The 27,224-nt window shown below is 37.1% G+C and overlaps 2 protein-coding genes and 1 non-coding gene across 4 annotated transcripts; 1 reads left to right on the top strand and 2 right to left on the bottom strand.

Annotated features, from left to right (window-relative positions):
- Positions 1-6,580: 6,580 nt before the first annotated feature.
- Positions 6,581-21,960, bottom strand: MYNN (myoneurin). 2 transcript variants are annotated; one of them, XM_054580393.1, is made up of 8 exons: positions 21,719-21,960; positions 20,564-20,860; positions 15,872-16,665; positions 14,999-15,158; positions 12,275-12,453; positions 11,355-11,438; positions 10,044-10,130; positions 6,581-8,422 (listed from the first exon to the last, which is right to left on the bottom strand). In XM_054580393.1, the coding sequence occupies exons 2-8, from the start codon at positions 20,827-20,829 to the stop codon at positions 8,160-8,162; spliced, it is 1,833 nt and encodes a 610-aa protein (XP_054436368.1). In that variant the 5' UTR covers positions 20,830-20,860; positions 21,719-21,960; the 3' UTR covers positions 6,581-8,159. The 2 variants fall into 2 exon arrangements, with proteins under 2 accessions (XP_054436368.1, XP_054436371.1); XM_054580396.1 differs by lacking the exon at positions 11,355-11,438.
- A 1,665-nt stretch (positions 21,961-23,625) lies between these two features.
- TRNAV-AAC (transfer RNA valine (anticodon AAC)) lies at positions 23,626-23,698 on the bottom strand. The gene has a single exon. It is a non-coding gene; the product is annotated as a tRNA-Val (tRNA).
- Positions 23,699-25,104: 1,406 nt separating this feature from the next.
- ACTRT3 (actin related protein T3) lies at positions 25,105-26,938 on the top strand. Its single transcript, XM_054576940.1, has 2 exons — positions 25,105-25,313; positions 25,849-26,938. The coding sequence occupies exons 1-2, from the start codon at positions 25,114-25,116 to the stop codon at positions 26,765-26,767; spliced, it is 1,119 nt and encodes a 372-aa protein (XP_054432915.1). The 5' UTR covers positions 25,105-25,113; the 3' UTR covers positions 26,768-26,938.
- The last annotated feature ends 286 nt before the right edge of the window (positions 26,939-27,224 follow it).

Below are 27,224 nucleotides of genomic sequence, written 5' to 3'. Positions count from 1 at the left end.
AAACAGCTCTTAAATAATGTTCACACATTTGTCTTATTATGTTCACAGATTAATATTTTGCCTATTAAATTTCTTTCATATATTAGAACTTACTTTTGTCAAATAATATATTAAACTTTGTACAACTATCCATTATGAAAAACTGAATAGTGTAATTTTTAACAGAAATTTGACAAAATAGAGACTAAAATTTTAACCCTGGAGAAAGAATCAAGAACAAAACTATTTTTATAAAGAAAAATATAACCAAGCATAAAATACTATTGAAGGAAAGTCATTACAGGTATGCTGAAAGTTGTTATGAAATGGCAAAAACGGTTTCAGGCAGCAGATACTTAGGGAATTTCAAAGGGCTTGGGGGTTGAAGTATAAGTCTTATTTTGGTATTACAGATGGGTGTTGATACAATCTCACAGATACAGGCAAATATATATAAATGTAAACATTTACAAATACATATAAGTATCTTTTCAAACAAGTTAGCGCTGCCAGTGAGCTTTTCACAATAGTTATTTTGGAGGATATATCATTTTAAGATTTAATGGGAAATGATGACTGTTGCCTGTGACCAGTATTATTTTCAAATTAAGATTTCTATGAAGAGGCAACTGACACTATGATCCTTTGATTAGAGACCTATATTCACAAATTTATTAATTCATACATATGAAGCGGCTGCTTAATCTGATTACTGCTCAAGCCAGATAAAGTATTAATAAAAAAGTATGTGAAGTTTTTAGAAGGTACTTTAAATTGAGGTTCTGCCATCTAAAAGTAAATAATTATCTCTAAATGTAGAGAAAGGAGGTGGAATAAAGGTGGTGGTCAAATTTATAGTTATCCAAGTACTGATGTTCACTTGAAAGTATTGTGAATTCAAATCATAGCCGTAGTCTAAAAATTTAACATAAAAAAGAAAAACCCAAACATATCTGCCACTGCCCATTCCTTCAGCAGATGAAACAATTTAGGTAAATATCCCCTACTCACTACATTATTTTTAAAGTTTACCAGGTCTTTCTATTCAGCACCTTTCCATGCGCATGCTCCCCGGGAAGGGGGTGGCCACCGCGGGGGGTGGTGCTGGTGCTGGTGGTTATAAAATGGGAAGAACATTTGAATAAACTGTACCAGGCATTATTTTCATTTAATGTTATAGAGTCACTGAGCCAGAAAAGACCTAAATGCTTTAACAAATTCATTCTCATGCTTGCAGAGATAATTTGAATCATCCAGGAGAGATGGTTGCCATTGGGTTGTCTCTGTTGAAAAATATTCTTAAAACATCTGGAACTGGTTGAAAGTTATACACTCTGTAGTTCATGTTGGTAACAAAACGTGCAAAATGGGTTTCAAGGGTTTTAAGATAAATATTGCTTAAAGAAAATTACCATACCTGGTAATGGAATTTTAGATATGACCTTCCATTGATGCAAAAAACAAAAAACCCCACATTGAATATTTGCTGTCAACAAATGTTTACAATGGAATAAAGCTGTATAGACCACAGAATGTATCCTGACACTTATACTGATTTTACTTGTTAATGATTTTGTTATTGTTTTATCAAACCTTACGTGGCAATGTTCTCTACATGTTTCAAATCTTTTCTTTCCATTTTAAGATCTTGCCTTTGCAGATAGGAAGACTAGTTGGATTTTTACAAAGTTCTTTTACATTATTACATGCTGAATATATCTAGAACTAAATATCTGTATCTAAGAAGCTCTATGTCCTGGAAAGTCAAAGTGTCTCTGTAATAATTAAAAATGCAATAGGAAGAGAAATTTTTAAAATCAAATTTGAAAAACTGCAGAATTCAATGGATCCAATAACACCATGCTACAGGAAAAAATAAAAGCCTTTTAAACTACTACTTCTCCTAGTAATTAAAGATCGAATAAACTCAAGCTTGAATGGCAATTAATATGACAAACTTTTTTTAAAAGATTTTTAGAGGGGAAGGGAAGGTGAAAAAGAGGGAGAGTAAAAATCCATGTGTGGTTGCTTCTTGTGTACCCCTCCCTGGGGACCTAGCCTGCAACCCAGATGTGCCCTGAGTGGGAATCAAACCAGTGTGACCCTTTGGTTTGCAGGCTGGCGCTCAAGCCATTGAGCCACACCAGCCAGGGCTAATATTACAAACTTCTTATACTTGAAAATCTGTCCTTAGAGTTACCATAGTTTGTCAAACTACAGATAACTTAATCAGCATTTTTTAAAATGTGGAACATCAGCATCACCTGGGGCAAATGTTTAAAATACACATTACTAGAGTCACACCTACTGAATCAAAATTTCTAGGCAGCCTGTGGAATCTGTATTTTTCCAAGCTAGGTTACCTTTAATCTCACTATAGTTTAAGAACCAATGCTCTGGTTTTCTCATTCTTCAAATTTTTGATTTTTAAAATATATACTTCCTTTAAATGGAATTAAAGCATTCATACAGAGAAGTACAGAAATCTTAAGTGAACAGCTGGATGAATCACCACAAAACTAGCCCCCTGTTAATCATGATACAGGAAATGCCGCAACCTTCCCTGAAGCTCCTCTAACCCTCTTCCGATAGACAACTACTATCCTGACTTCTTAACACCATAGTTTTGCCCGTTTTCCAAATTTTATGTAAATGGAATCAAACAGTACATATGTTTTTGTATCTGACTTCTTTTGCTCAGCATTAGTGATTCATTTATATTGTTTAATGTAGCAAGTCAGCCTTTTATTGCTTTGAAATACTCGAAAATATGGTGGGTAGTAGAGGAGTCTCCAGCATTCTGGAAAGATAGCCTCTCAGCTAGGGCAGTCACATCAAAGCAAACCTTAGTGATGTGGTTTGCTCTTCCGAGCTTCCCTCTGTTCCTGTGTGCTGTGGTGGGGTCCCACAAGCTCCCATATTCTCTCCCCCAAGAGGAGACTCAGGAGACTTCAGAAGACAGAGTTGCAGAAGTCTCCAGAGTCCTCCACAGCTAAGAGAACCAAGGGGAGGCCAGTCTAGCCGAGAACTACTGGGGCATACTATCCAGGCCAGGAAAAACCTGATCACGTTTTATAAGCCACGGCCGAGTGCCTAGAGGCCAGGAAGATGCCCAGAGAATGGAAGAGCTGACGACACTGACTTCCTTGATGCCACTGTGTCATGTAAGCCCCTTCCTCCATAGATCTGGACACCATTTTGGAAAGATGACAAAGGACAGAAATAACGAACAATATACCAAGAGTTTAAGGTATTATAAGGCTAGGTTTTAAAGCGATTAGAACTAAAAGTTAATTTTTTTTTTTCCAGATTTCCCACTGGTGGGAGGTCAAGAGGAAAGACAGCTAAGTTCTGTAGGAAAACTCTTCTTCCTCTGCACATGTGAACTGCCATGAGCAAGTCTGCAACCACATACATGTTTTAAGTTTCCTTCCATCTTCCTCTTAGCAATCCTTTAATCCTTTTAGCAATCCTTTAAGATCTGGCTGAGATACAGCCTCCTGTCACTGCTGCGAATTATTTTATGCTCATTTTACAATGTTTCAAATTTAAGTAAAACAGCGAGAAACAAAGTGGTTTTTACTTTTTAGATATTTGATAAAACGATCTTGTTTGCACCACATGCTCTGCTTTTCACACTTAGTATTCATTATGTCTTATTTACGACTCAAACCATATGCACCTGGCTTTATCCCCAATTACCCAACCCTGTGTTGTCTGTGGCATCCTACTTCTCTGTAGTATGTGATCAGTACAAAGCCACTTTTGTCTTTTGAAACTTACACCACCATTTTTCCGTTACTTTCCATCTCCTTTTCTGTCTTTTGCTCATTCTTTAAATGCACTTCCCCAAGATTTTGTCCTCTTTTGTTCTTCTGTGCTATCTCCCAGGGCCTGCCTTAATCATTTCTATCACAGTAATTATTAGTTGTATGCTGTGAAGACCTGTATCTCTAGTTTTAACCTTTCCTGGGTCTCAGGCCCCATTTCCAACTACTGCTAAATAGTTTCACATGGATACCTCGCCACCAATCAAATTCAGCACATCCAAATGAAGTCTTCGCTTTCATAAATGTCCTTGGTATCACCGTTTCAATCACTAAGGATCAAAACTTGAGTCTAAGTTGGGCTGTCTCACTGCAAGGAACAGAAACGGACATAAGCTTGTTTAAGAAGGGGATTTACTGAAAGGATATTAACAGGCAAAAAAAATGACGGCATCCAGGGACACAGAAATGAGGCGTTGCAGTGCCACCTCAAGAATGGTACTGAAAAGCTAGAAACCCAGGCCACTCCTTTCATAGGGCCTCAGTTGTTTGGTTCTGCAAACCTTACATATCAACTTTATCTGCTTATTCAGTTTCCTTCAGACTTTGGCTTGCTTTACCAACTCTGGGCCACTCATAAGTGATCTTTCCATTTATGGGTCTACATAATGGTCTCAGAATTTCATAGAAAGAATCTAATTAGCTCAGTCTGGCCATAAATTATTTCTCCTTGGTAAGGTGTTCAGTCAGCTGCAGTCCTAAGCATGGAATCATGTTACAAATGACTGTCTAACCCCTGCCCCTCAGCAGTCAACAGCAGTTTGGGGTATGTGAGAACATGGGCCGTAAACTTGGCTATCTAATCCCATTCCCTTAGCACAGGCTAAGGGGAGAGGACTATGGTAAGTTAGATGGTATAGGTATAGACCATGTCTATAGGGCGTATCTTAGACTTCTATCTCCTTCCCATTTCATACTTTCTCCCCATTCTGCCTGTATCAGTCAACTGTGCCCAAACTGCTCCCATCAGCCATCTCCTCACTTACAGATCCTGGGAAGCAATGGCCCTTTCTTTGTCCATTCAACTTCCTTGACTACTGCTCAGCATTTCCTTTCTTCCTTTCCTCCTCTGTAGTACTCAACATTCTGACTTATTTTATTGCTAGTTATACCCAGGCTTATCTTTCCCATTGACTGTAAACTTAAGGTGGAGTTTATCTTATTTATCTCTATAGCTTATGTATTATGATGAGTAACTTTCCAGCAGTTGAAATACTAGCCAGATAATTTAATCCAAATTATCTGTTCACATCCACAGTGTTTATTTCAGTCTATTCTTCTTAAAATTAAATACCCTATTTCTGGATGAGTACTGTGTTTATATGACAATTCCTTAAACAAACACATCAAATCTCACTTGAATATTCGAATGGGAGCAGGGGTTGAAGAAGACAAAAGAATAAACTATATTATTGTCTCAAGAAATTAATACTCCAATAAGTAAATCTCAATATTGTTCATAAATAATGACTAAAAATGGAGAATTTAGAGATACTGCATTAAAGTACAATTTCTTTTTACTTGCTGGTATTTCTAGCTGAGCTCTACAGATCCAAAATCTCTGAAAAAGACGGAAAGTTGTATCAAGAACTTTATATATAAATGCTTCCCAAAGGAAGAACAAATGTGTAGGATCATAGTCCTCAACGTGTAGCATACATTAAAATAACCAGTGGGGCTTTACCAGCATATATGTGTCCCAAAGATTCAGGAGGCCTTAGTTGGGGTGGGGCTTGGATATCATTATTCTATAAATATGTTTCTGATATACATCAAATGTTAGAACTATTATTCCTGGCTATTTAAAAACTTGAATACATGTCTTTATATAGTTGGTTTCAACTACCCATTTGCACAATTTCTGTAGAATTAAAACATACAGAAAAGTGATAAATTATTGTTGCAATAGAACAGGCAGAACTTATTTTTTGGAAAAAAATTTCTCTAAATTTTGTCTATCAAAATCCTATGAAATTAAACATAAAACAAGTGTCATTTAAAAACAGTAAAAAATCATTTATATATCTATGGCTCCTTTTTGAAAAGTCCAATCTCTAATGATATAGTAAGAAAAATCTAATACAAATATAAAACAAAATTTAGAAATAATTTGTTTCTCAGTAAGATCTTTAGCATCCCACTTTAAAAATGCTTAGCAACACTTAAATAATAGACCTTTCTCAGCACGCTGCATTATAATAAACATATTTAAAGATGAATTAAACTGATAATTTTAAGTGTTAGAATAATACCAGATAACAACTAAAATATATGCATATTGTGGTAAGTAATAGAACGGCATTATGAGAAGAATGACAAGACAGTAAATTCAGTTTTCAATCTTTGTCTGTCATTCTCGAAGAGCATCAAGCCATCTCAATTAAAAATAATTTAAGAAGCAGATGTGATGAAAAAAAGCACAGCAAATCAACCATAGCCACTCTAATCCAATAATGCTAAAAATAGTACGTTTGAAGGTTAACCTATGCAAAGGCAGAATGCTAACTACCACATTAGAGGAAATTTGGTAATTCCTGCCCTCACAGAATATGACACCATTGGAGTGTTTTTAAAAAGAAATTTTGTTCATTAGATGCTTGGGTTAATGAAGATGTCAATTAAATGTAACCTCTCCATTTCAGCAGACTTCTTAAAATGGCTAAGTCTTTTAATTTTCTTTAAAATCTTCACATTCCAATAAATTCCTACTGAATTTAAGCTCAAATAGATTAGTCGAACATTTTATTACTCTATAAATTATATTTAAACCCAGTATATTAATACACGTGCATAATTAGATTTCTTAAATTAAATACTATGTTTGATAGAAATATAAGGCAGTATTTCAAACTCTATTCCATTAAGTCAATCCCACTGGTGACAATTTATTGTGAAAATGCTGAGTGTGCTAAGAAATGGTGACGATTTCTACAGTTTACAAGAATTAAGTAGTTTTATATTATGTCTTCTAGTTGGTTCCTATGACCAGGACCCTAGAGAAAATATAATTAAAGAAATCAATACCAACAGAAAATACATTAACTTTATTACAGGTATAGTTTAAAACCAAAAACCACAGCTAATGCATGGCAGAAATAAAATATAATGTCATCACGGTGTTCAATCAGCAGTACAAGAACTGACTTTGTGAAACTGGTAATTTAAAGTCCAGAGATCAGGCAGTAAAATAAATCAATTATGTGTGTAAAGTAGAAGTAGGATGGGAAGAGTAGTCACAAATAGAATACTGAATTTTCTATGTTCATTAGGAAGGAAAAGGGCTACTGTGAGGCTACAACCACCACCAAATGTTGTGGTTTATTATAAAATTTTAAATCTCAAAACTTATAGAACACTCAAATATAAAACGTTTAATAAACTGGCCTTCTGATAACTCAAATGTTTACTTATAATCGAAGTTAATTTCTTAAATCTATGTAATATAATGAATCATATTCAGAAGCCAAGTGATTTATGCATTAAGTTTATATTTAGAAAATTCTTTTTAGAATATTTTAAAAAGTGCATAAAGAGAGGCATATCAAAATTTTCCTCATCTTCAGTAAACTAGAAACCTATTAAAACATAACTAGAGTCAAATTTTGAAACTGTCTTGTAACAAGGTAAAAACACCAAATATCTATTATAAACTTATTTTGAAAATGCAGTCTCAGGTAACTCAAATCAAAAGTACTATTAGTTTTCTCCAGAATACTTGAGTTCTAAAATGAACAAAAATTTATATACAGTTTTCTAGCTTTTAAGAGAAACACTTCTTTTTGTTTAGAAAAGTTACCTCCAATGGATTATATTAATAGAGAAATAGCACAATTCTTATTTAGTACCTAAATTTTCTTAGGCAGTAATACGAAATTTTATTTTTTCCCTCATAGTTTATGCATTGGTCTATGGGGCTTGGTAACAGCAACACTCTTGGGCTAATGCCATCGTGAATTTTGCTTCAATTTTGAGGGAAAGAAAAATTTAAAATCCCACAGGTCAAACTGAATCATATAACAGACAAATTCCACTTCAATACATGAAAGGCAATTCTAAAATGCAAAATAAAAATGGAATTAAGGCAGCTCTAAAAGAAAATGATACTTAACCACTCCAAATAGTGCTACTGTAGTATAATTCATTTCTTGAAAAGCTGCATGTGTAATATAGACGAAAAAGCCAAAACTCAAAATAGGTTATTGCGGTTACGATGCATCAGGTGCTTTTACTCCAGTGAATGAACAATGGCCATAACTGAAATGAATGGTAATTTAAGATGAGTGTCTGCACCTTACCAGAGATGTTTATGTTTACTACCAGAGATGTCTCAGCAATTCAACATTCCTCACAGAGTCAGTATAACTGTTGTAAAAAAATCAACTGTGGTTCTGAATACCCATTCACAGTTGACCTCAACAATGTATCTGACGTAGGTGACTGATTATCTGTGACGGGCAGAAGCATGTGGTGGTCCTCAGTCCCAAGTGGAAGGGCTAGTGGTAAAGTCATATCAGAAGGCTTCACATCCAAAGTTTCTGATAAAGGGCTTTTTTGTATGGAATCTTGTTCACTTAAGGGGTGATCCTCTATACTAGAATCTAGAATTTTATCTGCCCCTGAAAGAAAAGGGGAAAAACATTACACTATCTTTACAAACAAAACAAAAGCCCTTACCATTCCCAGAACTTGCATTTCAACCACCGTACTTTTACTCAGGCTACTTCTCTTTTGCTCCATTGCCCTCATCATCCACACAAATCCAATACTGACTTCAAGACTAGGTCCAAACACCTGCTCCACAGTAAAAATGGACCACAGGGAGAGCTGTTTCTTACCTATTTTATCACTCATTTTTAAATGTTTCATACACTGCCTTGTGACATTCTATCTCTTTGTGCTATTTAACACTCAGCTTAGGTATGCCTTAACCCTCAACTAAAGTACCTAATAGTGCTATACACATAATAAATGCTACATTTGTGCACTGACTATATTAATGAATTGTTCATACTATTCTGTAAACTCAAGTTCAGAAATACAGCATATTCATATGTTTTCAGAAGTGAGCAATTCTGCTCTACTCAAGGCAATACTTATCATACTGATTAAAGACACATTTTGCCTTCAAATCTTCCACTAGCTTTATCATGCTCTGGACAGTTCAGAGTATTGAAAAGATTTTAATCTCACTACCATCTTTAGACAAAACCACCTATTTGCTTTTATAAAATTGTAACTTGGTTCTTGCAGAGTACGCTTTAGTTCAACCAGCCAAGAACAGAGCCTGCACTTCCTTGCCCCGTGGCTCTCTTCACAACGTTGCCCACAATGAGCCCTTCCTTTCCCATTTCCATCCCCTGAACTCTTCTGTCCTGCAAGTTCCTGAGAACTAAGCCTTTCCAATACCTCAGAAGTATTTAATCTCTTGTTCAGCACTTCTCTATCTCTATAGCCTATGTTTTGTCTTATAATCATATTTATTTAGGTTTCTGGTCTCCCACACCAGACTTTTAAGTTCTTTGAAGATTAGACTATGCCTTAGTCAACTTCATACACCCGGCAGGTTCCGTGTACTTTAGAGGAATTACTAAATTTTTGTTAAATTAATGACTCAGTGCAGTTTTCAGATGTAACTAACTAAATACTTATGTTTATATTTACTATTAAAGACTCGTTATCATTTCTACTGCTGAAGAGGCTTGGTGTTTTGTTTCTAATCATGACAGAAGAAAATGGTAAGCACAGTTAAACTTCTTCAAGGATTCATTTTAAGCAACAGACTTAAAGTTTTGTAGTCTGGCTTTCTATTTTTATGTAACAGCTTGTAGCTTCCCATTTCCTTATTTATTTATATATGTATTATATAAAATACATATTTTTACATATATCTATATATAGATATATATCTGGATTAATATTCATGATGGCCTTTTCTTCATATAACTACAGTAAACTCTAGGCAACCCAGATTCTAGTATGGGGAATAGTGATACATAGTTTGCTTATATATTCATTTTTAAAACTAGTTATAAATCAGATACTTAACGGAGAAAGTATTTCAATATTATTTATTAGGTCAATATGAAAAGAAATTCAGACTGCAAATTATAAAGCTACTTTCCTTGTATGTATCTAGGTTTTTAAAAAAATCTAATTTAAACTGTTATGATGTGCATCTCAGCATTTTAAGAGCACCCATATGAGCGCACCAAATTTTTAAGTAACATAAGCATTTACCGGAATGAACTTTTGTTTTGTGCTTCTTTAAATTTTTAATATCCGTGTAAGAATTTCCACATAATTCACAGATAAATGGTCTTTCTCCTGAAAAACAAGTTAAAAGTTTAAAACCTCAGTATTTTAGAAGACAAAAATATCAATGTTTATGAACACAAGGCAAACATTACTATTTTAAATTTGGTTTCAAATGACCATTTTAATCACATGGTTCTAATATACTGAAATAAAAACATATATATTATATACATATATATATATGCACTCCTTTGTGTAATAAAGCACTCCCATTTTAGGGAAAACTGAGCATTTTCATTAACAGAAATTTTAAATTAAAAAAACAAAAAACCCTCTCTTTAAAATTAAAACAAAAAACCCCTGGTCTGTTAGCTTAGTGGGTTAGAGTATTGTTCTGCTACACCAAGATTTCGGGTTTGATTCCCAGTCAACCAATGAATGCATAAGTAAGTGGAACAACTAACTGATGTTTCTCTCTCAAATCAATCAATAAAAAAACAAAAACTTATTCTTTTATTTCTATCAGACATTAATGAGTGCAGTTATATGCCAGAGCCTGGTTAAGACATACAGAAGGGGGAGGAAGCATAATTTTATTTTCTGTTCTCGGATAGCTTACAAATTACTAGAAAAATCCTTTAAAAAACTGACAGAATGAAGTGCTACAAAACTGTAATTCTTTTGAAGTAAGAACTGTTTGATGCTTTATTATGCAAACCAAACAGCATGAGAATACAGAAGCTGCCAATAAATTTATTAAAGGTTTCCTGGGTGCTAAGGCTATTCTAGGCAGGAATTATGAGGGATGCTTAAAAAAAAAAAAGTCAAAACAGAACATTTTCAAAGTGGCCTTTTCCTTTGTTTAAAAAATTTTTCACACTCCGTATTTTCTTCATACTATTTACATACGTTCCACCTTTTGTAATAAACATGTCAATGTTAGTTTATTCCTAAAACTTGCATACTGAACACTGTTTAATAAGAAAATCTAATTATTATCTTATTACTGATTCCTTTTCATTTCTTGGTATTATCTGTGCAATTAAGTCCAAATCATTAAAAAAAACTATTGATTATCTGGCATATCAATAAGAAAATTACACAATTCTTGACCAACCTTAATTCATACTTCTAACAACTAAAAAATTGAAATAAGCAAATGAAAAGTTGATATTTATGCATTAAAATATTACTATATAGATATCATAGAGTCCATAATGGTTTAAAAGTCAAGGTTTACATAAAAAGAAATTAGAGAGAACAAAAAATAATACGTTCCCCCTAAACACAGACCTGTATGGGATCGAAAGTGTTTGTTGAGCTCTCCTGAGGAAATAAAACTTTTCCCACAAATACCACATATGTATGGTTTTTCACCTAGATGGAAAATAAAAGATAGCGAAGTGGTGTACTATACCAATATAATATTTATCAATTATAATAATCTAAAGTAAGCTGTTCTAAAATATTAAATTAAAACCTCTTTATATTGTATTTTAGAGGTATTTTCAGTGTGATCCAACTGAAATGAGTATTAGTAATTGTTTTATACTGTTCATGTAACCTAATGCTTTTCACATAATAAAACTTTAGCTGCAAATGTCCTTCTAATAGACAAGGATTGGGCAAGAAATTAGATTGTATATGATTAAAAACATGTGAATTCATCAATCCATATTTCAATTCTTGCTATCTAGCATATTAAGAGGAATAAAATTATTTAGAAAAGATCTATTAAAGACATACCCTACAAATAATGAAAATCTTTGAACAACAGAATCTGTCTGAAAACTGATTACTTTGCATTTAAAGTATCTGTTTAATATGCAAATCTTAGAATGTCTGTGTAGGAAAGTTACAAAAACAATGTTGTATCCAAACCCACGCCTACCCCTTAATTTCACTCTAGTTTTATCCAAGGGAAATGAAACTTCAAGGGGCTAGAGTTTTTCTGAGGTCATAAAATGTTTCAACTTGTTTATATATTGTCAAAATTATTTGATTTTAATGTATGTTACATGATAAAAAATTTCACCTACTGTATATTATTAAAAAAGTGTTTTATATGTTTACCATAAAGTCATAAACATAAAAAGCACAAAGAGAACAGATATGTAACTACAGTCTGTAATTTACTTTCTGTAAAAGCTCAACTTCCCCTTTTATTTACAATTTTCCTTACGTTAAGTAGTCTCTCCATGTCAAATTCTTACCTGTATGTTTTCGAGAATGAGTGATAAGAGAACTAGAGACAGCAAATGCCTTCCCACAAGTATCACACACGTAAGGCTTTTCTCCAGTATGCCTACGAACGTGATAGGTCAGTGTGCTGGCTTGGGCAAATCTCTGTCCACACCTATCACAGACATATGGCTTCTCTCCACTATGCTTCCTGTTAGTAAATACACATACAGTTATATGTTAATAAGTAAAACAATTTGGAGGTCAATTTATATGGCAAGCGTTTTTCATATAACTTTCATACAGTATTTTATTTCATTTCATCTTAACCTACCAGGTGTATATACTTAAAACCAACAGTTCCAGTGTTTTGTTATAAAACATCAGTTCTGAGGCCAGTTCAAAAAGTTTTGCCATCATCCTTATATGGTTCTCAGGTGTTCCTCTAATATTGCTTGTCCATTCAGTCACTTCTCAAAAGTTTTCTTTCCTCACAACTCTAGCACCTCCTTATCCATCCTCACTCTGATTCCTTTGCTTCCTATTTCACTGAGAAAAATTTAAGCAATCAGAAAATTCCAACCATCACAACTCTCCACCTACAGACATCTGTTATCTAGTTTGTTTTCCTTCTTGTTAACTTTGAGGGTGATACTTCATCTGAATCTGACTACTCCCACTTGTATACTTAAGATACTATCCCCCTTTCCTGCTCAGTATCACTTGTGCATTTCCCTCCCTCCTACATTCTCCATTTTCCCCATGATTGTGGCATACAAATACACTGATGTCTTAAAAAAGACACTTGACCTCACTTGCTCTTCCATTTCTTTGCTCCTGCTTAACAAAAGCTTAAGTCTCCAACTGTTCTACTGTATTTCTTCTCTACCAATCTATTCTCTACTAGCCTGTACTACACTGTTTTCATCAAAAGCACTGCTGACCTCTCACTTTGTGAAATCCAAGACAATTCTGTTTTCTCCCAAATATCAGAATTTGAGAAAGCTGATCATTCCTTTCTAAAATCATTTTCTTCATTTGGATTCTAGGGCAGTCTACTCTTCTGGTTTTTCTCTTATATTGGCTGCTCCTTCCTCGTCACCTTTGCTGGTTTCTTGCCTATCTTCCAGAACTCTTAAGAGTGTCTCATGACTTCAGTCCTTTGATCCCATTTCTACCTACACTCATTCTCTTGGTGACCTCATCCACTGTTATGGTTTTAAATACTATCTATTGGGTTGCCCAAAATGCCCACATGGTTTTTTTCTGTAAAATAAAGGACATTTTTCATTTTCACCAATAACTTTATTGATTTGGATATTCTGAGTATGTTGGCTCTCTCCTGGTAGAATATTGATTGTTCTCACTTAACACCTCAATGCAACTTCAACTGGCCTACCCAACTGTGAAGCACTGTCCAACAAGAAATCTTCAGCATGAAACCACAAATTACATTTGACACGTTGGATCAGTCACAGCACCTTCTCCATACACTGCATAAATCTTTCGAGTTTCAGTTGCATTTTTACATTTCTTGAAATAATAAAAGCATAATATAATGAACATGTTTATTTTCTTCCATCTTTACTATTAAATTGGCTGCACAAAAATCCACCAATTTTGTTTTTTTTTTTTAAATGCAGGCTGATATGCAGCTATCACAACACAATCTAATAAAATTGTTTCAAATGAAGTTAAAAACAACTAAGAGCTACCAGAGCCACTGTTTGGGGAGGAGGGGGGAACCAAACTAACTTTTTGGCCAACCCAATACATGTCGATGACTCCCAAAAGTATATGTTCAGATCAAACCAGTCCCCTGAATTTCAGGCTTAAATAACCAACTGTCTATTGTATGTTTCCATTCAGATGTCTAATAGTTATCTAAAATTTAACATGTTCGCAACTCTACTCAAACAACTTCTGTACTCCTGCTTAAAGGGCTCTATACACAGATTTTTTTCTCCATTTCTGTTAATGATATCTGATATCTAATGATATCCATCTTTTCAGGTGGTCAGGCTCAAAATGTCAAGTCACCTTTGATCAATCCTCCTTCCCTTCCTTTTATATTCCACATCCAACCTGCAACAAATTCTGTTTGTCCTACATTTATAAATATATCCAGAATCTGACTGCTACTTATGTTTCCCACTGCTACCACTCTAACTGAACCAACATCACTTTTACTTGGGTTTTACCTAGAACTTCCTAACTGGTAAATATACTTCCACTCTCGCAATCCTACAATCTTTTCCAAATATAACCACCAGAGTGACCCTCTTCAAAGGCCAGCAACATCACATCACTTATTTCTCAATAATAAAAGCTTTTCTAGATGCAAATAAATTGTCCATACCTGTAATAGACCAGGTTGCACAAAGGAATGATAATTCAGAACTTGAGTTGACGTCAGTTGTGGAAAATACTTTTCCAGCACAAGATACTGTGCAGACTGTTACAGTGAAATGTAACAAATTTCGTTTTCACTGTAACAGCCTTCACAATAAAAGCTTTAAAATGGCCTATAAAACCTTATGCCACCTGGATGCCCTATTACCATTCTGATCTTGTATCACTCTGTCACTCTTACCTCCAGCCACCACAGCTTGTGGTTCCTTGACTGTGCTAAGAATAGTGTGTAATGGAACCACAATTAGAACGCTACTGTACTGTATTCTAAAATAGTAGTCTATTCATGAGAGTATTGTGAATAACACACTCAAGATGAAACAACTTTTGTTTTTGTTTTTTACCTTGCATGAATCTTGAGATTGCTAGAAGTTGCAAACTGTAAATTGCATACATCACATTTATAGGGTTTTTCCTCACCATGATGCATGCGACTATGGAAGACTAGCTGGCATTTCTGAGCAAATCCTTTATCACACAATTCACATTTGTATGGCTTCTCACCTAAAAAAAAAAAAAAAAAAAGAAGAAGTAAATAAAATCTATATTTAGAAAGAAATATTGTTTAGTTGTGTAAGTCACATAAACTTTCAAAAGAGTCCATCAACGGTACTAGTTCTGATATTCTAAAAATATTAATTGCAAAAAGTAAAGAAGCAAATAGGATCTCTTCTTCCAGGTTAACTCTTAAGAGTTAAAAAATTCATTTTTTAATTCACAGTAGTAAAAAGTGATCAATTAAATACATATTGCAACTTAACAAGTACAAATCTAAGTGTACCAAAAGGTAAAAGTAGAAGCTGAGGAAGGAGTCTCCTGTAATGCCAATAGACGTTCAGAAGTTGACAAAGTCTCAAAAGCAGGTGGTGAGATGTATTGGCAAAATCTGAGACTTAACCTGAGTTGTCATTATTTTTTGTCGTTATTAAGTTTTACTATCTTTGTGTTAAATACTTAGTAAGTCAGACCCAAATTTATGTTTAACTATGGGGGAAACAGCTCATGTATTAGGACTACAGAGTACGTGTCACAATAAAATAAATAGCCATTACTTGCTCACAATTGTAAAGAAATTTTCAACAGTTTAACATGCTGATTACTTTTATGCATACCAACATATATCAAATTTTGGTCACTGTATGTTAATATGTTCTCTATAAAAAGTATTATTTCAGTCATAGTATGAAACAATTGTATCTCCTACAAACCAGCCTTACCTGTGTGAGTTCTTACATGTGTTTTCAGCTGGTTACATTGGGTAAATGCCTTTCCACACAAGTGGCAAACATAAGGTTTGACTCCTTTATGTATTCTCATGTGTCTTCTCAAGCTGCTGGCTTCTGAAAACATTTTCCCACATGTATTACACATTGGCTTGGCCTTGGAATATCTCTGATCCAGCTCTTCCCCAGAGCTCTCCAGTTCATAAGAGTTCTTGACACTGGCTATATTAGACATAGAATGTTCCTTCAGAGCACAATTTGGCTGTGATTTTCCACGTTTCCGTTTCACTGTAACAGTCTGCACAATATCTTGTGCTGGAAAAGTATTTTCCACAACTGACGTCAACTCAAGTTCTGAATTATCATTCCTTTGTGCAACCTGGTCTATTACAGGTGTGGACAATTTATTTGCATCTAGAAATAATTCAACAGATGCATTCTCTAAAATGTCATTAGGATATTGCACTCTTTTATTTTGCCCTGTTTTCTGGGAGTTGAAGGCCTTCTTCTTCTTTTTAGTTTGAGATGACTTCTTTGCTAAAGGTCCTTGTTTAGGATTTGCCTGAACTAAATCTGTAGACACTTCTGATTTCTCCCGACTGTTATAATCTCGTAGAGTAAGAAGACAAGTCTGTTGATTCAATTCAATGTTCCCAGTAATACTGGATATCTCTGCAGAAGAGGGATTAGCAATAAAAGCAAAATCTTCCATCTTTATTTTACATTTAGTGACCACCTCTTCCACCTTGAGATAGTCAGCAGCCTGATGAATTTCTTTAACATTCCAACTGTAAAAAAACAAAGCTAAATGACCATATTCTGATCAAAGAAAAACTATTTTTGTAACAGAGCTGCACATATTTCCAATGTCTTTTAAAGACCTAATGAAGCAGAAAGATGAGAAAGGCACAACTAAGAGAACAAATCTACAAAATTCATTCATTTACTTAGAGTAATGTTTAAGCAAAAATCTCTGGCTTTACAGAACCTGAAAAGCTGAAAAGTAATGGTTATTCATAGCTATCTAGGTACCACTATAGAAAAATGAAATGTTAAAATTTCTACCTCTTTTAAATAACACTTGTAACATATAAGTAGCTGTTGGCAACTTACTGCCTCCTCCCATTCACCCTGAGCCCTCTTCAGATTGCAGCCAATTTTTCTGAATAGACAACATGGAGCAGTCTAAAAAAACTGTTTCCTATTATCTCCCTCTGCTTTCCTCCCTCTGTGAGGAACTTTAACAGTGCTTTTCAAATTTTCCTATGCAGGTGAATCACCAAGGGATCTTGCTAAATGTAGATTCAGATCCAGAAGGTCTGTGGTGGGGCCTGAGGGTCTGCATTTCTAACACATACCCTGGTGATGCCAGTGCTGCTCGTCCACTGATCATACTTGGAGGAACAGGTTTTAGAATGTGCCCCCTCTCTTGTAACCCTTCCACTTTGTGTGTGTGTGAGATACCAAGCTAAGTTAGCCGGAGAGTTTGTCATATTAGAATTATGCAGCAACACTTAAATCACCTTGTTTAACATTCCAGTCAGTATTTACTGAGCATCCACCATGTGTGGTAGAAAGAGGGACATTAAACATTATCAAATTGTCCCGACTCTCCAGAAGTTTACAATGTAGTGAAAGGTTGTTTGATTAGTCTAGTACTGGCTTCAATTTTCTCAACTGTAAAATCATAATTGCGTTGGTATTAACACTAAAAATGTGGCCCTTTTAATTATCTGAGGGGGACACACATACACACACCCCCTCCCTCAAGTAACTTTTCTACCTTCCATTTTCCCCAAATATTATTTCTCTAGGAAAGAATAACTTTTTTCCCTATTATGTGTTATGAGCCAGGAAAGGGCTTTAGTCAGAGCTAATGGCATAAACAGCACTATTAATACATTTTTTAAAAAAGTAAAAATTGAAATGAAATTAAAATAACTAGTGTCATGAACCTCTAAGATGACTGAAAATACTTCCATTGTAGATACATAATACAGTATCTACAAATCTCTACCCATCTTCTCATAATATAATCAAACCTGCTTTGCCTGAAGTGCTACTGGTAAGTTTCCTCTTTTCAAATTTAGCATTACAACAGCTTTTAAAATTTTGTTTTTATTATATATATAATCATTTTTTCAGCTGATTATTGCCTAGATTTATAGGTTACTTTGTAAGTCTAATCACCAGTTTAAGGAAACTTTTAATTCTCTGGGAAATTCCATTCCAAATTCTTAAACATACTACAAATACAGTTTTGGTACATAATGTGTTTGCAAATTGAGTCTTTCCCATATATAAGAAAACATTACTTAAGTGTTTTTTTTTTTTTTGTTATGGCCCTTGGATATAATTTTGGAATATATATGTAATCAGTGATCTTTGGAATCAAGTTACAATAAATCAGATACACCACTAGAAGAATGAAAGCCAAATTTACTCTTATCACTTTTTATACCTTGGTCTCACACTACAATTGTGCTCAGCGCTCCATAAAATGAACCACCAAACAGATGAAAAGGTGAGGTAGTATTTAAGACCAATATGAACTAACACTGAATCACACACTAAAACAACTCACACAAACTATTTATCCATTTCATAGACAAGACCATAACTATAATCTCAGTTACAGTTAAGAGAACAAAACAGCATTTGTTTATGCCAGTAACTGATGTGCTTTTGTTTACAAGCATGAAATTACAGTGCTTGAGAATTTGGCCTCTGAACAGTAACTGAAAGTTATTTAATTACATATTGCCCATATCTAGCTAAATGCTTTATATGAGCAGTTTAACCTCAGGATATGCCTATGAAATCTATTATAATCCCCATTTTACATATAAATAAAAGATCTGAGGTCCAAAAAAATTAACTCTTCTAAAACAACAGTGTTAGAACTAAAATTTGACCAAGATAATCTGACTTGAGTCCACTTAATTTTCTATTATTCACTAAATTACAGACTTTCTGCTTTGGGAAAGTCTTCTTACATTTGCAGTTAGACTCAAACAATTAGCTCCCCAGGAAAGAGGTACCAAAAAAGACTAAGCAAAACATCTGGCTTTTCTCCACACTGGTTCTTTGCTTAAAAGCTCAAAGTCAGACACTCTTCTGGATCAACTCAAGATTTTCCCGGCAAAGTTAACTGAGAAGGGGAAAACACTAAATTAAACCACCAAAATTTACTGGTTTTGTTATTTTATATTAAATATTTTGAATTTTTAATCATAGGTACTTCGAGAGTCAACTATTCAATAAATTTAAATAATTTATAATGAGATTAATCTATGACACTGCTATTCCTTTATTCAACTCATACAGCACTGATTCAAAGCTTTCACTATACCAACATTTAAAAAATACTTCCAAAATAGCATGAATGTTTCTTTTTCAAAAGTATTGAGGAACATCATGCTTCTAACTTTTTAAAGAGGTATATTTCCATGATAAGCTTCAATGTAAAAGAGAGGGGAGTATTTTACTTAATGTGTATGTGCACAATTCTACAAAGATCATCTGCAAAAGAATGAAAGACTATTTTTCAAAATGTTAATAGTAAGGGTGTCACAATTTCAGGTGTTTCATATTTTTTCCTAATTTTTCTCCAAGAAATGTGGAATTAAAGGGGAAGGTGGAGAAGGGACAATCAAAGAAATGAATGTTCACTGGGAGATGGGCCTTCAAATAAATCCTTAAATCTTCACAGTAACACCAAGATAGTTAGCACCATCTCATTTTTACAGACGGGAAAACTGAGGCCCAGAGAGCTTGCATCTTGCTCAGAGGCATAGTGACTGAAAGGCAAGAGCTAATTGTAGAGCCCATATTCTTTCTATGTTGGAAGACTATGATCTATTCATGCTCACACTTTCATAAGAGATGGCGGGAAGAAGAGTAATATACACTTTCTTTCCCTTACTCTGCATCACCTTCCCCCCGACCCCCACAAACTCATAAATGCATTGGTATTAAGCTAATTATATAGGTCGTTATGTATGGGAGACACACAGTCTTGTGTTATCAAAGTCCTCAGTACTCCTTGTTAGTGCAGTGACAGCATTCAGCATACTGGAGAACCTTTCTAGCACCTTGGACCTGACTTAGGCATTATTAGTAACTTTACAGAGATAACGGGGCTCACTGCCACTTGTGCTCCAATGAAGTTATTTTCCGAAGAGGTCCTGCACATTGCTATTTAGAGTTGGAAAGGAGGGCACTATTAAATGAACACAGAGGTTCTTCTTTCTCTAACTACACTCCTTCACACCAAACACCTTAAGAAATAGGGGAAAGTGAGGGAGAAGGACGACCAGAAGAACATAAAGACCAAAAAGCAAGGGGAAATGAATTCACTTAGAAATCATTGTGTCTGATGTTCAAGTTTATGTAACTGAAATCATAGGCTTTGTTTCAGTAGGTAAATCAAATGTCTCAGAAACAAGGTTTTAATTGTATTAACATCTGTGCTTTTTTGCTTTAAAAAGTAGTCTGTTCATCAAAATCACTGTGACACTGACTTCATTAAAAACAAAACAAACAAAACACCAGAAAACAACATTGTACACATCAATATTTTTCTAAGCCTCGGAGCTCAGGAACTGAATGTAAGAAATACAAATCTACTTTAGCTCTTAGGACTGTTGATTAGCTTTTACCAATGAAATAAAATGTGTACCTTACCTGTCAAGGTTTAACGTTCCCGTGTATATAAACTCCAACAGTTTCTTAAATCCATCTGCCTTCACCTGACTCTGATCAAGAAAGACATTGTTCTCAGAAGTGCTTCTGTAGATTGCACCGAAATACTCACTAAACGAGGCAAGCACATTCCTATGTGCTTTAAACTGGAATTCCCCAATCACTATGGTGCAGTCACAAAGAAAACCTGCTTCCCGCTGTTTGTTCAGTCTCTCTAAAAGGTGCTCACAGTGGTGCGAATACTGCATTTTGATATCTGAATGGAATTTTACCCTTGTTCTAAAAGACAAAAAGAAATAACAAATCAGCAATCTTAAGTTTCCGTCAAACATTTCACCCACACAATTGTTAAGGGGAGACGGGACAGAGGACATAACAGGAACAAGAATAAAGTCAGTTCTCATTTTATCCCCCCCATCAGAAAATTCTTATCAGATAATGGTAAAAAATTCTGAGAGGTTAAGTTCTTCCTTTTTTTGTTTCATCTTGGCCAACTAACACTATCCTTTGGAGACATCAACAAACGGCAATGAGTGAAAAAACATTTCCATAAGCTGGAAAAAAGCACCACAAAATTTATCGATTTTGCATCAGTTGAAACTTCAGATTTTCCAGCTCAGCTGCCATACATATGTTAAAAAATAAAAAAAACCATCAGAGAATGATCCCATTAAACAGTTGAGGAAAAGACACGGTACGAATTCTTTAAAACTGCCTTTTCAAGTCACCGAAACCTTAAGCTTTCGCGGTGCACAGGGTTGCTTCAAAACGCCAGGCGCGCGTCCAGGGGTGGAGAATGAGCAAGGCCAAGACTTGTCAAAGGTTCCGTCCCTCTCCGGAAAGAGGCCACACCCCTACACTTCCCCCATCTCCAGTCAAGGTGGCTTCGTGTAGTGTTAGGGAAAGCAGGTTTCTCGCGGCTTCTGCTGCCCTGCCCTTCGCCCGGCTCCCGCTCCCCCAAATTCCCACAGCAAAGGTTGTAACCAAGGCCAACACCGGGCTGCCTCCCCCAAGCTTTCCACATTTAACAATTTCGTCCCGACTTGAGCTCGAACTCCAAGGTGCCTGTTCCCCCACAAGTGGCCCAGGGTCTAAAGAGCACAGGGATAGTGAGAAGGCGGTGAAGACAGAACTCACCTATAGCAAACCACCCAGGAACACTGTTTCTTCACTCTCTCTTCGCCATCTTGGGAGGACGTCACCACGCCACGCTCCGCCTCTCTCCTTCCTCCACAGTAACGTCACATCCGGCTCCAGGCGTCCCTTGCAACACTGGAGGCTCTAGGACCGTGGTGATCCAATACCAGCCTGGGCTTCCGTGGCAGGCCCGCACGCACCCACCCCCCTTACATACCAAGGGTCCCAAACTAGCGAGTGTCAGAGATACGGGACTTCAGGGCTCGCTCACAGCGCCCCACCTGTCTTTCTCATTCTCAGCATTCTGATTTGCCAACAGTCGGAGTCTCGCTCTCTTTCCGAATTTTGGCCCGAGGCCTGGCAGACCTGCGCCACAGGCCTCTTTCCAGGAGCCAAACTGCGCACAGCATGCTGGGGCTTGTAGTTGCTTTTCTTCTCCCATCATCCTTCCCTTCCTCATGAACTACTGCTTTGTGCACTGCCGTGGGAAATTTTTGAGCTGAGACTGATCACACCTTCTTAGTTTACATACCCGAAAGCTCTTGGGACCTCCTGGGTTTTGTTTGCATACGCCAACTGTAGCCCAGTTTCCAGGATACCCTTACCTGGAGACAGAAGTGTGATGCACCAAAGCGGAGTAAAGCGGTAGGGCACACTGGGCATGCGCAACAGTGGAGGAAGGTGGGCGGAATACCGGAAAAGGTTCGGAGTCTGGGGCTAGCAATATTTTAATACTATTATTTACATCGAATTCAGATTTTGTGTAATGAAAGACAGGAAAGCCGGGTTGCATAATATACAGAAAAAGCAGAAACAGTAAGATCAAACCTGTTATGTTAAGGAGGATTCTTTTGGAGTACCCGCGAACATCATAAATCTCAGGAAACCAAAACTTCAACTTTGTTAATTGTTGAAACTTGTGTCAGAACTATAGGAAATGTACTCGCAACTTTATTTTAAAGGACAATCGCAACCTGAATTTATTCATTTCTTCTCTCCAAGATTTTTCCAACCAGATTCTGTTTGCTGTTTTTATAACATTTTTCTACTCCATCACAGTTGTGCATAAAACCACAACTGTTATTGTTTATAAGGGAAAAGATGAGGCTGGCTCTTGATTTTGTTACTGAACTCAAGGGGTTGGCCGCTTGGGGTTGCTATATTAAAAAACAAAGTGTTTGTTGCAGAGTAGTTTTATTTAGTCATATCAAATAAAGGCGGCAGGGGATTCCTGTCCAAAGCTGTGTCTCCCAGAAGGTAGGCTTAGCCATTGCTTATATACACTATTTTGTCAATTACACGCTGATTTCTTCGTTGCAGTTGGCTACACTTAACCTAGTTGAGTTCTTGTCAAGCTCATCCTGTTTACAGCTGGTAGGTGAAATACTATGCTACATTTTAACATTTAGTGAGAATGACACAGACCTTGAGACCCTTGTCCTATCTAACAATTTTATCTTTCTGAGTATACTTTTCTTTCTGATTCCACTTTAATTTTCATCAGAACCCTTTTTAATGAGCTATTCAGAAATATTTATGAGTCTCTCTTAGGTGTCAAGCATGACAATTTGTATGTAGAATACGAAAGCATGGTCCCTGGCATTTAGGAAAATCTATAGTCTTGGGGGAAAACTAAGGGAAAAGCAAATTACATGATATAAGGAGCGTTAAGGAGGCGGCGACAGGGCTAAGAGCTTTCACACTGATCTCCCTTTCTAAGATGTACAGCTTTCACACTGATCTCCCTAAGATGTACATTACGTTATTTTCCCAGTGTCAAGTTGTGAGCTGAATTTTTAAAAACTAGGTCTGGAGCCCTTTTTGCACATGGGACGCAATGTTCGCAAGTACTGGCTTTTAAAAGTCCAAGAAAATGCTTTTTTTTCCTAAGTGGGGGGAAAGAAAATTGTTTCCGCCCGGTTTCGAACCGGGGACCTTTCGCGTGTTAGGCGAACGTGATAACCACTACACTACGGAAACTTAGCTGTAGCCAGGCTTCGAGAAACTGCTAGATGGAGGTACTGTAACTTGCAATTCACTTGCTCTTAAAGCTAATTGCATTGATGTAACTTTTAACAGAGACAATAATAAAACCGGAAAAGAGAAAATAACCATATGTTCAATGGAACTATTTCAAAAGTTGGAATTTGCATTCATTTTTTTTTTTTCTTTTTAAAACCCCCACCTATGCACCCGCTAGTTGCCCTTGTGGGTGTACTGTCTTCTATGGGAAAGATTACCTTTTTCCTGCGCCTGGCTGCTGAGAGGGCCAGCGAGTGTTGGGCTTCGCCGGCCTGGCAGGCTGTGCCCTTGCCGAGCACAACAGCCGCTGATTCCTCAACAGCGCGAATCGCCAAACCCCAAAGCTGGGATTTAGTCAGCGAGAAAGCTACTCTTCCGAGCCGCTAGTGGAGGGATGTGTCAATAGCTTTTGAATTGCCTTCCCTGTTTCTGTAGATCAGAGCTTCTAAGTTGCGTACGTATTTTAAAATCCTCTACAGCGTGTACAAAAGTGAAGGGGAAAAATATCAGACACCAAGCCTTTTTGACACTCAATGTTTCTAAGCCTGAGCTTCATATGACTTAAGGAATATCACTTTTTCTGCAAAGAGAGACACATCCTTAGGTTTAAAAATCCAGAATTTTTCGGAATAAGAATTAGTTTTCATATGACCCCGGGATATAACCTGATGAAATTGCTCAAATAAATAAATAAATACTAAGATTTTACGAGTTTGATTTTGAGTACATTATGCTTACAAACCACAGGAAAGAAACAACCAATTATTGCCAAGTATATAGAAACAATAAAAAAAATTTTTTTAACACATTAAATTCTAACATTTTTTTCCCTCTTTTCAGACGTTGACAAGGTTTCAAAAGCAGGGACCTACCTTTCCGGCTGGGACAATTTTACCTTGTCTAAGCTCTCCATCTTTTCCCAGTTTTAACAGCTACTCCAGAGCTTTCCCCAGGCCCCTGGATCGACACTTATTAACCGGAATTCAATGGTTTGGGGAAATAAAATTGTTTTTATAGCTCATTAAGGTTTTAGAGAAAGCCACTTGGGAAGGGGTAGGTTGTATCTTTGGGGAGGAAAATCGGGTTTTCCTGATAACGGTATTCGGGGAAACCAGAGGTTAGAGAGCGAAGCCACGGTGAGAGTGCACGGCGAGCGCACTGTGTCCGGAGTCTGCAGGCCTGGGCGTTAAAGGCCTTTGCGCGGGCCTTTGTGACACGGCGTTCCAGGCCTTCGGCTCCCGCGTATCTCTGGAGCTTTGTAAGGCCGCCGAAGGGCTGGGCCCCGCACTTGCTGTCCTCTCGGCTCTGCCCGCAGCCAGGGCTGCAGGAGCTGCCGGGCGACCAGAGGCGCCGGCAGCGTTGGCGTGGGCAGCATGACCAACTACCCGCTACCGGTGGTGATCGACAATGGCTCGGGAGTGATTAAGGCGGGCCTGGCTGGATCCCGGGAGCCGCAGTTTATCTACCCGAACATTATCGGCCGCGCCAAAGGCCAGAGCCGCGCGGCTGAGGGCGCGCCCGAGCTGTGCGTGGGTGATGAAGCGCAGCACAGGAGATGCTCGCTGTCCATCAGGTACAGTCTTCTGACGGGCAGGACCGCGGGCAGGGGAAGGAGCAAGAGCCGATGATGAGAGGCGTAAGGGTGAGAGAAGAGGTAAGGGAGCCAGGGGAGCCTCAGCTAGCCCGCGTTATTGCAAATGCGTAGGCACGAATCTCCGAGGATACCAATCATCTAGGGAGTGAATATTACTTGCTCTCTGTATCTATACAAATGTACCCAAACATAAAATTATCATTCCTAACATACAAATTCATTTAAGAATGTTAATTCATGGCACCTTTGTCATTTGGGTTATTTTCTTCAACTATTATGTGAAGATGACCGCCGCTACCCCGCCAATTTTTTAAGTCACAAAGGGTCTTCCAAAGTGGGTATGGAGAATGGAAAGCAAGAGAAATTGCAGAGGAAGATAGTTCTGCTTTACTGGTAGTTATCTTCTCTGAGAGGTTCTGGCAGTCACTGCCCATATAGGGATATTGGAGATAAATGGGATTAACCCAGGTTTGAAGGGTAGAAATTGCCATTTATGCTATTGTTCTTCCTACAGCTACCCAGTGGAGCGTGGTCTCATTACTTCCTGGGGGGACATGGAGATCACATGGAAGCATATCTATGACCACAACCTGAAGCTAAAGCCATGCGATGTCCCAGTCCTGATTACTGAGCCAGCACTGAACCCACTGGGCAACCGACAACAGATCAGTGAAGTATTTTTTGAGCATCTGGGGGTTCCTGCCTTCTATATGTCCATCCAGGCGGTGCTGGCTCTCTTTGCTGCTGGCTTCACAACTGGCTTTGTGATGAGTTCAGGTGCTGGGATTACCCAGTGTGTGCCCATTTTTGAAGGTTACTGTCTGCCTCATGGTGCCCAGCAGCTACATGTGGCTGGCCTTGACCTCACCAACTACCTCATGATGCTGATGAAGAACCATGGCATCATACTGCTTAGTGCTGCAGACAGAAAGATTGTCGCAGACATTAAGGAAACGTCTTGCTATGTGGCACTGAACTATGGAGAGGAAATAGCCAAGAAACCGAGTACTATAGAGAAAGTTTACCAACTACCTGATGGGAAGATGATCAGGCTCCATGACCAGCTCTTTCAATGTCCAGAGGCCCTTTTCTGTCCATCTCTCATGAACCTTGACGCTCCCGGTATTGATAAGTTGTGCTTCAACAGCATAATGAAATGTGACTCAGATTTGAGGAATTCCTTTTTCTCCAATATTATCCTCGCTGGGGGATCAACCTTGTTCCCTGGTTTAGACAAGCGGCTAGTTAAAGATATAGCAAATGTGGCACCCGCCAATACCCCTGTGCAAGTTATAGCTCCTGCAGAAAGGAAAACATCGGTATGGATGGGAGGCTCAATTCTTGCATCCCTGTCTGCCTTCCAGGACATGTGGATCACTGCTGCAGAATTTAAAGAAGTGGGTCCCAACATAGTACACCAGAGATGCTTCTAAACACAGATAAAATGGCTAGAAGAAAATGTTTTGAGTGTGTGGGACAGAAAACTTTAGGATATTGTGTTTCTGGGTGAACAAAATATTTCAGCTCTGGGAATGTCCATGTTTCTGTTGCATTTCACCCATTGGGGAAAATAATGGTGAAGCAGTAAACAACAGATGTTTATTGAGTAGGACCAAATTAAATGCTGGAGGAAACATTTATTAAACATTGTTATTTATTGATTTGAGGGTGGTATTGATCTGTTGTTCCACTTATTGATGCATTCATTGGTTGAGTCTTTTATGTGCCCTGAAGGGGGATCAAACCCCATTACCTTGGTGTATCAGGATGATGCTCTAACCAGCTGAGCTACCCAGCCAGGGCTTGGAAATATTTATTCTTGACTTTGGAGATCTTACATTTCCCTTGGGAAGAGAGGAGTTTGTAATGCAACATGCTACGTGCTAAATG

This window comes from Pteronotus mesoamericanus, unplaced genomic scaffold (assembly GCF_021234165.1).
Source record: "Pteronotus mesoamericanus isolate MK-2021 breed Mesoamerican mustached bat unplaced genomic scaffold, CSHL_Meso_final contig_116, whole genome shotgun sequence".
NCBI lineage: Eukaryota > Metazoa > Chordata > Mammalia > Chiroptera > Mormoopidae > Pteronotus > Pteronotus mesoamericanus.
Note: the sequence above shows the minus strand (reverse complement) of the source record. Positions and strands in the feature narration are given on the sequence as shown.